Source organism: Echinops telfairi, unplaced genomic scaffold (assembly GCF_000313985.2).
Source record: "Echinops telfairi isolate 266 unplaced genomic scaffold, ASM31398v2 ScPeMD7_7468;HRSCAF=8506_0, whole genome shotgun sequence".
Taxonomy (NCBI): domain Eukaryota; kingdom Metazoa; phylum Chordata; class Mammalia; order Afrosoricida; family Tenrecidae; genus Echinops; species Echinops telfairi.
This window is the reverse complement of record NW_022111369.1, coordinates 2,094,489-2,110,865: the sequence shown is the minus strand read 5'-3', so window position 1 is coordinate 2,110,865 and position 16,377 is coordinate 2,094,489. Positions and strand designations below refer to the sequence as shown.

The 16,377-nt window shown below is 36.2% G+C and overlaps 1 protein-coding gene across 16 annotated transcripts in view; it reads right to left on the bottom strand.

The window, feature by feature from the left end:
- The window catches only part of CAMK2D (calcium/calmodulin dependent protein kinase II delta), a 332,745-nt gene that overhangs the window by 48,449 nt on the left and 267,919 nt on the right, over positions 1-16,377 (bottom strand). For 3 of the 16 annotated variants that reach the window (XM_045284097.1, XM_045284098.1, XM_030888608.2), the window contains exons 9-16: positions 13,661-13,755; positions 12,301-12,423; positions 11,158-11,241; positions 10,701-10,743; positions 7,450-7,487; positions 6,065-6,097; positions 3,347-3,406; positions 1,364-1,405 (exon numbers count right to left, since the gene is read on the bottom strand). In XM_045284097.1, coding sequence (XP_045140032.1) covers positions 1,364-1,405; positions 3,347-3,406; positions 6,065-6,097; positions 7,450-7,487; positions 10,701-10,743; positions 11,158-11,241; positions 12,301-12,423; positions 13,661-13,755 — 518 coding nt within the window. The remainder of the gene's footprint in view (positions 1-1,363; positions 1,406-3,346; positions 3,407-6,064; positions 6,098-7,449; positions 7,488-10,700; positions 10,744-11,157; positions 11,242-12,300; positions 12,424-13,660; positions 13,756-16,377) is intronic. The other 13 variants (XM_004703318.3, XM_045284102.1, XM_045284103.1 and 10 more) reach the window with 11 other exon arrangements.

Genomic DNA, 16,377 nt, shown 5'->3' with positions numbered 1-16,377 from the left:
TGAGCAGTTGAGTGGTAAGCCACTAGGCTTCAGAGCTCCTTTTAAACTAATTAAAGATGTCACCAGAGTCTCCATACACACAAAAACCAAAGAAAAGTCTTCATGCATTTCTTATTGTGACCTAGTGTTCAAATAAAAACACAAGATGAAGTACATGCATGCATTGTAAAAATAAACTAATTCATGTAAGCAAGACATATCATGCAGCAACTCTTACAATGGATAGAGCTACTACTAGCGACGTGTCCACTCCAGCTGCTGGCCTTGCTCTTTCCTTTGGTAATGATAGTCTAAATATTTGTGTTCACATGTGACGGTCCTGACTGCCTCAAGTCTTTCAGGGACGTACAGCATTTTAAGTGTCAAAGTTATAAAATAAACCCTGCATTAAAGGACACAACACTTCATGCTTTTTTATTTTAACGATTTTAATATTAACTAAGAGCGAAACCGGAAGAAATTTTTTTCCTAAGACTTAAACATGATTGATAAGAGTAACAAGAAATAAGAGCCCCTGGTTTCATTTAATGTTTGATAAGACTCTAAGAAAGTATTTGCCTTCCTTAGAAATATAATAATGTAAGAGAAATAATAAACGGGAACATACACATTCAGAAAATGTCTCCTTTCATCCTGTGGACATGTATGAGAGTATTTAGTTAACATACTGTGTAATGAATTTACAGCGTGTGGTGAATATTACAGTCTTCATTCAACACAATTAAATGTTCATTACTGATATGCATATAAACAGCAACAACAAAAAACACATTTCACAAGAAATGAAACCCTCATTCTCCTCCAATCCATGCCAACCAACACCTGCAACCAAGAGTTTAAGAAGCAGAAAAACCAAAAAATCAAAGAGAAACCACTACAACAACACAGCTGAATAGAACTCATCATAGATTTATGAACTCAAAAGCAACACCAAATTAAAAAAATATGTATGGATTCAGCTTCATTGTCCTTTTTTGGAAGAGAGTGGAATGATACAGCAAGAAACTAAAATTTCATGCAGAATACATCTACAGTATGATGCACGAACAGGCATGAGAGAAACGGAAAAGAGCAGATGGAATCACTTTAGATACACAATCATCTTGACATGAAGACTTTATAAGCCGGATGTTGTGACTTTATTGACTAACGGGACCATTCGTTTGTTGTTCAAGGTCTGATAATTCATTTTGTTTTGAACGGAGTACGTGTAATGGGTCTTGATAATGTAGACCCCCAAGAAAGTGGCCTAGAAAAAGGGCAAGGGGGCTTATTCTATTTTAGAATAATGTATTTTGCTTTGAATATCTGACGAGATGTGTAATCTTGTGAAAGCCAGATGAGGTTGGTTCTTTCTGAATACCTTGTTTCCATCAGGGTTGTGGATTACAGTAGTTTGGGGCTCCTGAGTGAGAACAAAATAGAGAAAGAAACAGTTTGCATCGGTAAGTACATTCTTACTAGTGGGAGGGCAAGAGCAGAGTAAGCCAGCAGACAAAACTCAGCAGTGACAAGAGCTAAAGCGATGTTAACCGCTGTCAGAGGTTGCAGCTGACAAGGTCTCTGATGAAAGCTATTCCAGATGAGCTCCTGAGACAGGACACCCCCCGCCCAGCAGCAGCATGCAAAAGACCTTATTCTCCATCAGCATCTAGTCAAGGCTTTGAAGTCCCGAGACCCAGAGGCACTCACTGTTTCACAAAGACCTATGCCAGGGAGAGCCTGTCTTCTTTATTCGGTGGCCTTTAAATGTCTGTCCCTGAGACAACTGTGACCTTACATCCTATGTGAGTATACTTTTAGTGGCATTCTTTTGTAATACGTTCCAATTGTATTGATTATGGCATCGTCCTCATAATTCTCAGCAAAAAAAAAAGACACCCAATGGACTACACTTAAAAAAAAAAAAAGTATTCTATTCTAAAGAATGCGATTCAAAAGATGGTAAGACATTCCAAGAAACCTTTAAAAGGCCTTAACATGAATGATATAATCACTGTACTTAGAAACATTTGTCAAACTGTGAATTCAAACTGAAATTAATATATCTGCTTTAGGAGCTATATATACACAGAAGATTGACTGCAGAGTTACGCTTTTCTGGGAGGGCAGAAAAAAAAATATTCCCCTATTTTTTTCTACCAGAAAATTGGAGAAATCATGTGAAATAGAAACTAATACATAAGTAATTGGCGTAAAATAAAAGATTTAGGGTACATCTATGAATGGCATGCTTGGTACTTTCATTACATGATGTCTTGGGAATTATAACCATCTGTTGGGAGTTCTGTCCCATAGGCATTCTCCACTTGCAGGATCTTCATGCTACCACACATTTTGTAGAAAAGACATTGACTTGCTCATCTCCTTCTTTTTCCCGGATAGAGTTGTCATCAATGTTGTTCTTTACTAGTAGGTAACCTGTTGTCCACAGCGGCTTGCCATTCTTGAATACGTTTTTGAACCCCTCACAGGTTAAATAACTCACTAACACTTTCAATTCCCCTAATTGTCAGAGAACAGTTTTCAAAAAGTCAAAAACAGAAACATTTATGAAAATCAAAAGTCAACACAAGGAATAGTTTGGGTAAAGTATAGAACTCAGAACACTAAATTAGCATTCAGAGTTAGTGGTCAGGTTTCGAATTCTAACACAATCCTATCTCGAGCTGTTAATCTGATTTAGTTTTTATAGGGTGGATTTGATTGAAATGGAGGGGAAAAAATGGCTTCCATTGAAAATCCGAAGCTCTAATGCTATGCGATTTTATTCTTTGGATTAAACCGAAACAGTGATAAGATTCATCTAAAACACAACTATCAAAAAGCATTTTCTAGTGCCTCTGTATCTCACAAAGTGAGGTCTTACAAAGCCCTGCGACTTTTCATAAGAGGGAAATGGGAACTCTGAATAAGGTCCACTTTATTGATCTGAAGCAACAATGACATTAGCTCCACTTGATGTACCATTTACGTCACGAAGAGACGAAACCATTGTTTGCATGATCTAGAGTGGTCATCAGGAGAAGAGCTAAGAGCAACCTAAGCACATTCGACTGTGTTTCTAAGGCAGCATGCAAACACGTTCAACGCCAGAGACCACAGCGATCGGTACAAAATCCAACAACGAAGTGAGAGAATCTCATGTTAGAAACACACTACTTGACAGCGAGAAAACAAAAGAAAATAAAAAAGAAATGATGTTTTTATGCCTGAGAGCAAAAGAAAAAAACAACACCAAACTATTTAAATATACAGACATACATCTATACAGTGAGAGCAAATGAAAGGAACAACAAAAAACAGTGAAGAACTTAAAGAAGGGTTACAAAGAGTCCAGGTATACCAGCGCCGGGGTGGGGATATTTTCTTTGGGGCTGGTTACCACGTTGGCTTTGTTGTTTATCTGTAGGTATGCAGAAAATAGAAATAGAGATGCCTTAGGCCCCTTGGTAGCCAATGCCCCTATCTGCAGCATGTCACACAGACATGAGAAAGAGCCCGTACAGATGAAGGTGACGGACAGGAACAGGAACGGCGGCCACGGCTAGTCTTCAGGGGTCACACAGAGGCTGGGTCTGTCCGTGTGATGCAGGAAGATATGACAGACGGGGCTGCTTTGGCTGTGCATTTTACCAAACAGCCGAAGAGCCGCTGCATGGCATTCAAATCAAGTTTCAGAGTAGCAACGGACATGGACATTTTCATACTTCAGGTTGGGCTCTGTTTCCAAGCTTCCAATTATTCACTATCAGGAATACATTCCTTTGTTTCCCATCTCATTCTTGAACCTGAAGTCACACACCATCCATCGGTCTCTCTGGGGAGCCAGCATCATTACTTAGTAGCAATCTAATTAAAATCTTAGATCTTCTGATGAAATACAGACTTTATTACATATATATGTGGTAACATACATATATTTAAAATGATAAGTCTGGGTGTCCCTTATGAAATACATCTTCAATTAAAAATGGATTCATCAGTCTTTAGAGTAGTCTGCATATAAATGGGCTTTATTTTTCAAATTTGTTTAAGAAAATACTGTTTTCTGTCCAATTATAACTGGCATTAAAAGGGAATTGGTGTTGTTGAAAACCACCACTTTATTGCTTTAGCATAATTGGGTTTGACTTTAGAGTATCGGTCACTATGACCTTGCAAGTGACATAGTGAAGCACTGGGCTGAGTGCACAGATGAAGTCACAACTGAGAATGAAAGGCTGAAATGTAATCAACATTTTTTAAAACTCACACAGGAAGTTTTATATTATCAAACAGAAATATAAATTAGAATTTATTTTCTATCAGTGTATTGTATAGGCATTATTAGCTAAAGGAATGTACCCCTATCCTTTTATTATCAATGCACTTAAGGACAATACACCACACACACACACACACACACAAATAATGGAGTATTTGCCTAATGACACCAATTTAACTGTTGGGGATTTCAGGGAAGTGTTTTCTATTTTGTACATAGAGATCCTATTGAAATTAACACAGGTAGGAAGACGGACCGTGATAGAAGTTATTTTAGGTATGTGATACATTGCTTTTCTATTAGTTTTTGTTTATTGGATTACTGGGTATTACTCTTATTTGAATAGGCTGTAACATTGTGCTCTGCGATATGCAAAAAGGTAGAAAAACTTTAGTGTCCTTTACTGGAACACTTTAAGTGTTTAATTGCCAATCAATAATTTGCAGACAGTGTGTTTAAAAACTCTCTTTAAATCAAAGTGCATAGAGTTACAATATAATGAAGTCTAATAGAAGGGATCAAGTTAAGGTTGTATGTTAGCATAGAATCCAAAGGAAAGGGGAAGAGAGTGAACACACATAACTTTTATTAGGAAGAGTGCTTGGCAAAACACCAATGACCTTTTTCTTAATAAGCGATCAGGACTTTATTTTAAGTGAGTAAAGCACCATATGTATATGCATGCTATAGTCAGTACACCAGTGGATACAGAGAATCAAAGGGAAGTATTCTGAGATACTTTCAATTTTTGTTTTGAGATAAGAGGCCAGCTTTATCTCCCCCTACCCCCATGATTGTGGTTGCCAAGAACTACTTATTTTAGTGAAAATGGTTCCACGTGCACACCTAGGCATAAAAGCCTAACACACACACAGCCAACTGCCCACTTTCACACACTTGTGTACAGCATACACACCATCATCCTTTCCAAATGAAGGTACCACTTAAATGAATATGCACCTCAACTATCAATTTCAATCATGTTTAAATGTTCAGATAAAAAATTGCTAATGTAGTCAACTACGTGATTTTAAAAAAACACACATGAGATATTTTGAAGGCATTTTGTAATATGAGCTAACTAAACAAAACAGAAGAATTTCTAAATAAAAGAATAGAGAAACTTACTCCATATGAGGAAAATGTCAAGTAGGGGGAGTTCATCCATCGCTTTTTATAATATACAAATACTCTGACACTCTTGTTTTCTAGTGTAGCTTATTTTATATTATAAAAGCAGAATATTTTCCTTTAAAAATGGGTCAAATCAAATATTTAATGATGCTGTAAATGATTCTTATAAGGCATGTGCAAGATATTCAATGGTGTTGTCCATTAAGGTTTGAAGTTAACAAACCTCTGTTTTCTTCTAATATGGGTTCAGTGTAAACTCACTTTCACAGACATGTCTGAATTAACACTCATATCTGTCTGAGCAATTATAGTTACCATTTTATGTATAATTATGTAGTGTTTCCTCACTTATCAATAAACAGATCGTGTCATGATCTCTTAGATCCAATGAGAAAATTCTGTCTTTGTGAAGCTTAAACCATTGATAGCAAATGGGCATGAAAAAGCCATAGCTTTTTACATATTCTAAAATCTCAAGTGCAAAGAAGAAAAATTAAAAAGTAGAAGTTAGGAAGTATGCTTTTGTACTTGATTAGCACTGACTTTTAATGGTCCTATATTTCTTTTCTACATTTACACGAACTAGGGTCGTCAGTAAGATCTTTTCTTCCCAAGGTGTGTTTTTACAGGAGCCTTAAATCTAGCATAGACAGAGATCCTCACCATCATCTGAACGCTCGAGCTGGACTTCCTTTTCTGAATTGACCGGTCACAGGGAAAGGAAGAGAAAAAATATATACATGACCGGCTGAATTTATGGGATCAGGACATGGAGTACACAGTAATTTTGCCTAGGCGGGAAATAAAAGTTTGGGAAGCGTTTCCTCCTATATAAGGATAGCGGTGACAATAAATATCTCAGGAGAAATTGTGAGCTTTGCCTCCCTGAATGTCAAAGAAAAACACAGGATAATAAAACATTGGGGAGCTTTTTCCACCAAAGTACTACTGGGGAAAAGGCAGATATCATTTGCCATATTGAAAGCTTAAATAAAATAAACTTGGCAGGAAGACGATAATAATCATGAGTTGAGAATAGCAATTGGTAAAAGGCAAAAGCCATTCTCTTGGAAATCACAAGTGCTTAGTCACCATAGCTCTGGAAATTCCCAAATTGCACACAGACAGGTGGTGGAGAAATGACTGGGTACAGACATAAGAAATGACAAATGACTTTCTGCTCTATTTTCAATACATAGTGACCACCTAACTTTAAGCCAAGTTCAAATGTTAGAACATTAACTAATTCCCAAGAACGTTGAAGAGTTGATGAGCAATGTATGCATCTGTCGTTGGAAGAGAAAGAAAAGCATTAAGGAAATAAATTGCTTAGTTGACTCTGCAAATATAACACACATAATGTAAATACAACGTTCCGTTCAATCAGAGGTACATTCCTATGAACACAAATAGAATCTGTAGAAAGCATGTTGCAATATCATTGAGTGGAAATTTGTTATTGTTTAGGAATCCAAGAAAGCCAAAATATCCTACTGTTATCTTTCTTGGGCTCTTGTTTACCTGATGGTTGCTTAGTTCATTTACCTTGAATATGTCTCAGTAGGTTATGATAGAAGCACAAGAACCATTAAGACTGCTAAAATCTGTGTAGGCAGAGAAATTTAATAATTTGACGTTTGATTACAGACTGAAGGGCTTAGTATTTTTTTTTTAACGTTATACATTTCAGTGGTCTTTAAGAACAGAGCATAAATTATTCGGAAAGGTATTTAGTTTTTACATATCTTTAGGTCACCAAGACAGTTTCAGACCATCGTGAAACAGAGATGATATTGATCAATTTCTATAGCTAATCCATATATGAATATTATTTTACCACGACTATTTAATATGTAATAAAATAGGAAAAAATTCTTGGTATAAATGTTAGTCACTTTTGCCTATTAAATGGGTTTCCAAATTCGAGGTATCTCCTTTATCAGCAGCCATAAAAATATGTTTCAATTATGAGGCGTTCATAGTTCACATTTTGAAATGATACAACATTTGAAAGTTAGAAATGGTTTAGGAACACCTGTTTAACTTACCTTTACTCCATCCGGTTTCTTCAACAGACTCTTGGCTGCTGCAGAAAGAGAGTAAAACCCCATTAGTGGATCATCCATAAACACCAATGGCCAGGTTGCTCTGTCTTTCTACCGCCTCTGCTGGGTTAGGGCCGACATATGCCAGGTTACCCATGTCACATGATGAGCGCGAGCCGACAGGACATTGAAATGCAGTATCACTTTTCTTGGGTTTGCCACATTGAATTTGGAACACATTCTTTACTGGGTTCATTGTATGTAATTGAACCCTTTGCCAGTTGGGACTTCATTTCACTGCTGGTTATGAAAAGGATACTGGAACTTTAACTGGACTATGTTTGTAATCCAGAAAGTTGATTGCTGTCTTCAGACATCAACTCACAAATTGTGTTGCATGTTCATTCACACCACACGTACGGTGACCATGTCAGACCTGCCATTTCAGCCCCGCCTTCTAAAGGTTGAAAACTTGTCAATTCTGCTCTGGTTAAATAACATCTTGTGTATGCTTTTGCTGTCAGACAATTGTTTTTTACAAAAATATCTTAATAACTGCATTCAAATGAAATGATATTTTATATTATTGACATATGCCCTTTGAAAAATGACATGATGTATTTCTTAACACTTCAAAATTGGAACTCGAAGGCTTCATAAACAAGAAAAGCCTTATACATTAAAAAGTTAAAAAATGATAATATCTTAGATAAAGTATAAAAACAAAATGAAGCCTTCAAATGAGTCAACCCAATCAGAGAAATCTCAAAGCATAGGACTTATATTAAGCCCCCCAACCCTGCCCCTTTGGAGAGAATGCCTTTAAAATTGCTTGTTACTGAACTTCTTGAGTCTATTAGATGGTGAATTCACTCTTTCAAAAAATATACTGATGCATGGGTACATACAAAGTGAATAGATATTATTGTCAATGACAATTAGTAAACAAAGTGTACAAAATAAGAATATGCAGAACAAAGTACACACATTTCCATTTGGGTTTAATTGTAAATATTGCAGACATATTGTCCATCAGAATAGACTTTGGCATTTGTAATGAAAATAGGTGGCTATAATAGAATTACATGAACATGCAATTCTCCTGACAGCTGTTTGATTGAGAGTATTATTATGATATCACTTTGATATCATTTAAAATTTATTTAAAAAATACAAACATGTTAACTTTATTTAGTCTTTAGAAAAAAGCTATTAATTTATTATTAATTAAGATTGTAATACACAGTTGCGTTAGATATGATACAATTTGCCTAAAGCTAAAATACAGTATTACATTAATCCAGTGGCAGTTAATAGGTTAGAGAGCAAACTTAGAATAATTGGAACTGCAATAGCAAGCAAAGAGAAGACAATGGTTCAGGGTAAGCAGGGGGTTGGCCTGGAAGATGCAGAAATGTCTCTTTTGGTTACTATTCACCTTACCTCACAAGAAATATATTCCACATAAAGGGAGAAAAGAAAAAAATAAAAACAACTTTATAACCATATACTGTGGACAAATTACTTTAAAGAGCATGTCTGGCAATGAAACAGAATGAACAGGATACACAAACGAAAAACTCAGCATCAAGTACAAGATGTAACTGGTTCTAATGGTACTCAATTCAAGTGATGGATTAAAAAAAAGTTTGTATGGCATGCTAAAACATTAAGAAATGATATAAGATCCACATGTTAGTCATGAGTTTTTAGTTTATAAATACAATGAAAAGTAAAATGTGAGGTAAACAAAAACTTCCAAACGTGGGTGTTTCTATTAATAAAGGCCCAGTTTATGCCAGAGTGTATCCAACATTTTAACAAAATATATAATCGTGATTATCAAGATTGATTTGTCATTAACAATACATATCAGAGAAAGCATCGTACCTTTTAGCCACTCACCAATTGTTGGGCCACAGTGAAATATTAATTTATTTGACTATAGTATTTATTAGTTAATATTTAATAAGATGGCATTGAACTCACCCATATAAATGTCAACAATATTAATCAACTGTATACAAAACAGGGAACTAGACAAAGGCAGCAACAAAGTTTTATTACACCAAACACATTAGACAAAATACATACAATCAACTAACATAATCCCTCCATTTGTAACATTAATCATCATCATCATATTATTGTTAATTGTTCAGTGGAGGCCTTTTGAAGACCTCTCATGGTTTCACATTATCTATAACTATACTTAATGAATAAAGACTGTATAATTTAATATATTTAAAAAAATTAGAATATGGATCATGACTATTATCTGACATTACTACAAGACTCAGGCTAAGTTCACGGCAGGAAGTAGAATCAAGAATTGAGACAACAGCTGGACAAGTTGATGCTGCAGCAGATCATGGTTTACATGTCACTAAAGTGATAGTATTTTGGGCCTTAGTCATTTGACAACTGCTTCCAGTATAAAAGGTAATCAGAAAGCTTTCTGAGTACAGTGTTCTCAATGCTTCAGTTATTTGTCCTGTCTATGACTGATTGGCATTTCTCAAATTTTGATTTTTAGAATGCTGCTGGGTATTTTAAATAATCCATCAAAGATGGGGGCTCCAAAACTCTAAAAGTTTATGAAAATTATAGATATTCTGTTCCCATTTGGGGGAGTCAGTCCCATGATCAATGGTTTGGCTTCTTTTAGCCTACTATTTAAGAAACTTACTTTTACCATGGAATCATTTTGAGGAATGTTTGTGATCCTATAATATGACTACCTGGCAAGTTCTCTGTACATTCTCAAGTGTGATACCTTTGAAATGTATAAACAAACAGTTTAAAAGCAAACCAAGATAGTATAATACAGTACAAAAAACCTCAAGCCTAAGAGTATTTCAACAATGGTCTTTAAAAAAAATCATGTTAACTGGGACTTCCTTTTGAGACAAAGATTAAAAAACTAATTTGTAGTTATTACTTTATGAATTTTCTATTCATTCATTCTTGTTCAAAATGCTAAGCTTTAAAATTAGGAACTAAATATTCACACAACGTATGTGCATCCCAGCAGAGAGGACAGATAGGTGACCAGGACTATACCTGCACTGATTTTGACCGGACTGCCTGGGAGCTCTTGTGAGCAGAGCACACTCAGGTGTTTACAGAGATGTAGAAGGAATCCAAGTTCAGACATCTGCCACCATATATGTGTGTGTGTGTGCATAATTTATTAGAATAAACAAGTATAACAGAACAGAGGATGAAGAGCAGAGTGTTTAACACACATGTACCTGAAAAATTCCTTGTAGCCAGCATAGTTGTCAAGATGGCACCCTGTGAAAGGAGAAGGAATACAAATGTCATGCCATTTCTGAGACTCTGATATGACAAATACACAGTTTGGGGTAAGAAATCTCTCCCTAGCCCTCCTTTCAGGTAAGGGTTTTTGTTTGGTTTGCCTCTTTGTTTCTGGAGAGTAGACCTCTCATAATGTCAGAACTGCCTGAATGTATGTGACCAGAGTCCGATTCTCCAATTGCACCACAGCACACCCCACCACCACAGTCTTGTTTTCTCACCACAGGCTTAATTCCAGGGTATTTTCCATCTTCCCCCCAAATCCAGGGGAAAAAGCAACAAGACTACTGAGGTCTACACATGTAATTTTCTAAAACCGACTTTCATCACACGGTATCTCACTTCTCTCTTAGCAACGCTATGTCCCTACAACAAGGTGAAATTTCTTACCTTGAGTTTTCTTCTAGCATTGAATTTCTTCAAGCAGTCTACAGTCTCCTGTCTGTGCATCATGGAAGCAACAGTAGAACGTTGCTGGAGGAGGAGGGAAAACAGACAACAAACCTTAATTGAGCACACTTATACGAAGCATAATAGTAACTTCAACCTCATCAAAACTCAATTAACCGTGTCTGCAGTCAACTTACAAGTGTTCACTTGTCAACGTGAACCTAGTCATGAAAAAGACTGATTTTTACCAAGATTAAGTATGACAAAGATGCAAAATTGAACATCAAAAGTGTCTAAGTAGATACAATTTCCTAAATTATATTTACTTTAATATATCGTTAATCACATTTTTAGACTCTCCTTTGTTTCTTTACCATAATATTTGTTGGTTTAACATTTGACATGCATTTCTAAAAATTTAGTAGCGGCTCTAGCTATTCCCCTAGTTTCACACTAGTTGTCGCTGCCCTTTTAAGTATATTCACACTGCCACAGTCTACATTTCTCTGCTGGTACAATTCTCTCCTGCTCCCAAACCTCACACTGGATTCTACAGATGCCTGATCAAAAATAACTGAATTCATTAATAACTTTATTTTTTTTCTTCTGGAAAACATTTACCTTTTTGGTGCTGTCTTCTTAACTTCTCTTCATGAATTCTGACAGATTACATTGGGAAATGCTGATTTTAAATAACTGTACTCACATTCACATTCACCGCCACCAAGTCAATGCCAGCTCATGGCTACACGGCAGCACAGGGTAGAACTGTTCTTTGTGAGTTTCCAAAACGGAAACTCTTTCTGGGAGTAGAAAGCCTTGTCTTTCTCCCAGAGAGTTGCTGACCTTGCTTTTAGAGTCCCACAGGTAACAGGCATGCAATTGGGACCGCAAATAACACTGTAGGCACCATTTATTTGGCAACCTTTATCAACTGGACTTTACCTTCCAACATAACCCTTTTCATCCTTATAGCATCTGTTGTGTTAAATAACTTCCATCACACACTTATTCCTTCTGGGTTCAATAGTCTTCTGCGAGATTATTCTACACACACACACTCTCTCTCTCTCTCTCTCTCTCTTTAAAGGCGAGTTGATTTCTCAGTGCAGCTCCTGAAGTCTTCAGCCAGCTCTCACTTACACAGATCCAGGGGTGCTTCAGCGCCTCTGAGGCTGTGATTCGTTTGGCCGGGTTGATCGTCAGCATTTTATTGATGAGGTCTTTGGCTTCAGGAGTCACCGTGTCCCACTCCGGGGATGGAAACTTGGAAAATAAAGATTTATAAAGGGTTTAAAAAGTCGATACGGTCAGCAAAACAGGGAAGAACCAAAAATAGAAATCATTTCAAAAATGTTAATTTTTCTTTAAAAATGTTTGGTATGTTAAATCACGTAGAAATATAGTTATGTCCCTCTTTTTATGTGCATGTATTTGTTTATATATAAAATAGAGTATGGCTATATATAATAAAGAAGAATAATTGAAAAAAAGAAAAAAAATAACTGATAAGGAATAGATATATTAAAGTACATGCTATATTTAGTAGACACATTTTAAAGTTTAGACACATAATTTAAATTTTCTATTCATCTCAAATATTCTTTCTTTGATCTAAAATAGAAATCATATACAATAATCCTTAGAATTATTTACATAAAATCAATAAAAACTGAAAAAGGTGTCATATGTATCAATGTTATCATCCTATTAGGCAAGGCTTACAGTGAAGGATTATTTAATTTTACAACTTGTGTAGAATAAAAACAGATATCATAAATTAGTGTCAACCCCTGTATTGAAAGTGATATTAATGATGGCTGTTTGTAGTATTATAACAAGAAAGTCGCTGAGACTGCATGAACATCAGAAGCATTCATGGTAACTCTTCAGAAAGAGGATAGTCTATCTAATTACATATTTTGCCCAAGAAAAACTCATGAATGTTACCTATAACAAAACAAGAGAGAAGACTATATGACAGAAACTATGGATGCCCCCAAACCTAAAATAGCTCCTCTCTGGTTAATTAACAGCAATGACAAAAAACTTCTGGGAGCAGGTCCTAGGGAATTATAAATTCTGCTTAAAAATCATTAAAATATAAAAATGGGTTCTGTATGACACATAGGCCAATGCAACAAGGTATAGTATGTAATTTAAATTGATTTCGCAAAACAGAAATAAGGGTAGTTTAAAATTTATGTTTTGAAATACACTAAGATTTTAAAACTTTGACAAGCAAAGTCCTTTACAATGCTTCCCTTCCAATCTTAAAAGGAAATAGAAACTAAATATATGTGATGCATTTTAACTCATTTCCCTTTTAGTAGGCTCAAACACAGCAACAAATGTGAGGATGACTCATGACTCACACATTTCCCTTTTCCTATGAGAGAGAAATTAATCCGGGCAATTGTTGAGAATTATATTTAAAATATCAATAAAAACACCAAGGCAATATACAAATGACAAAGAATCTTTATCTAAAATGACTACATACATCATAAGCTCCAGCCTTGATCTGTTGATAGAGTCTGTGTTGATCTTCATCCCAAAAGGGGGGATATCCCACCAGCAGGATGTACAGAATGACACCTGGAGGAGATTGGCATAGAAGACAGTCTCAGTCACAGAGACAACAATAAATGTGGCTGATCCACACTGGTCTAAGCCGCATACAGTAACATGGAGAACTGGATGGACGGAAAGCTGGAACCATTCAAAGGCTTCCAGGAGAGACTGATGACTTACTCGTCCTCCTGTGCTCCAAAGCTCTGATCATATGTGGCAATACAAGACACAGACCCAGAACTCAAAAGAGGCAGGGCAGGACTATGGCTAAAGTTGAAACTCACCTGTTACTTTGGAGGCATTCTTTGGTTTCCCTGAACTTGTGAGTATAAATGACCTTTCTGCATCCATCCATCCATCCGTCTAGCTAGCTATCACCATCCATCCAGATGCTATGCGACTTCAGTCACTTTGTAGATTGACATTTAAAAACTTAACATGTTACATCATTTTCTCTTACTTATTTGGCTGGTTATTAGGTTACTCTGTTGAGTTATGGTGCTTTTGTTGTAACTTCATACTGTAAATAAGAGTCAGGCACCCTGGAGTGTGGAGAATGTACGACATGAAAATGCTTTTTCTTCAGTGACCTAAATCTTCAGAAATAGAGTTTGTCAATAAAAGAATATGCTACAAAATAATATTATAGGAGAGGAAAAGGATGAGGAAATTGCACAAAATCAAAACAAATGTGCACTCAGTTTTATAGCTACTTCACAAAACTGCAAATGTTTTATAATTAATATAGTTAAAATTGAATTTCCTTTTAACTTTTGAAACATTGTTTTCATGCATAAGGTTTTCATTTTCTCCGAGATTGTATCTGGAATCAAAACCTCTCCTAGAACTATTTTGATTCCCTCATTTATCATCACATGCCACCCGTCTTTTCAAATACGCTCTGGCTTTGCTTAAAAGTTTCAGTTTCTTCTTACCTATTATCATCTCCGACACTCCCTTGGTCCCCTGGAGAAAATCCCCAAACTAAACGCACCGGCATCAAGTTGATTCCGACTCAGAGTGACAGGCTACAACTATAGGCAGGCTCGAACTGCCCCGGTGGGTTCCCAAGATTATGTTTGTATGGGAGTAGAAAGCCTCATCTTTCTCCTGCAGTGGCTGGTGGTTTCAAACCGCTGACCTTGAGTTAGCAGCCGAGTGCCTAATCCACAATGCCAGCAGGGCTCCCCAGAAATGAGGCCCAGAAGAATAAATCGGGTGGGATTTTGTGCCAGCACACCTCCCATTCCCCTCGGTCTCTCTGCTGCCTTGCCTTTTCTTTGTTGGGAATACCTAGCCTTACTCCTATCCCTATTTATAGGACACGCAGCTCGGCAGCTAAAATGACTGTTAAACAAGAAATAATCACCCTAGACTTTTGGAGTCTGCTCATGAAATTAGTTCCAAAATTGATTTTTAAAGTCATATGAATCACAACCTGAGTAAAAAGATTTTAAGCAATATGCTTTTACAAAAGCAACAGACCGAAAAACAAACAAAAACCCCTTTTACATCAAAATTGAGTTATTCCACCACTGGAGTTAAACAAAAGGTAGCGAAACATAGCAATATTTTGGTGTTTCGCCAATTTCCTCTTTCCCACTGCATTATAGAGTTGATGCGCATTCACTTAAATTTATCTTCATATCATCGCTACTGTTTGATGTAGCGGTTGCATCTAATGATGATGATGATGCTAATGGTAATGGTAAGGATGAGTATCTGTGCTTGCGCTACCAGGAAGCAGGCAGATACGAGACTGCACGTAAGTAGTTTAGCTCTGAGCTGTGGTTTGGGAGTGAAGGATAAAATTTGCTTTGTCATGGAAGAGCTGAAAATGGTATATATCGAAATGATGCCGTTATAGTTGTACAGAATTTTGGTATTTTTCTAATAATTCTGTGTACTAAGTTTGCAATTCTGTACTGTACTACTATATGACATTGGGTTTGGTAAAGTTAATCTTGATGTTGGGGCAATGAGTGGTGGATATAAATACGGCAAAATTAATCACCAGTTTACCTAAGTATTCTATTTTTGTATTCTATTTCAAATTTTCCATAATTAAAAGTTAAAAGGCTACTTTTACAAAGTCATTTCTCAATAACATTTAACATCAACGTATACCACCAATCAACATTTTCAGCCTCAAATTTCTTAGGGAGCTGCTCTCTCAGGTGTAGTTCATGCTACTGCCAGGTAGAGATTGGTATAATCTTCTGAACCCACAGAAATGCGCTTCACGCCATCAAACCTATCACCAGAGTTCCTTTAGGACATATACGTGCCACATAATTGTATCAAAATCCACATTACCTCCAAATACGGTTTACCTCGATTTAAGCATGCTTTCCATTATTAAAAGCACCTGGTATCAACCAAAAATGCAAAACAGAAACTAATTCAGTCACAAAGGGTAAAAAATGGAAATTTAACCTAACTTTCATTCTCTTATGTATGTATTTGTGTTTGGGAGATACTAGATGTGTTTGATTAATGAGAGTTTGAGAAGGACTGATTGCTGATTAGGTAAAAGTCTACATTATCATGAACATTCAAACTGGATTTGAATAAAAGCTAGAGTTAGGAAAAATGATTAAACCTCATAATCATATTAATGATCACACTACTCTTGAGTATTCTTAT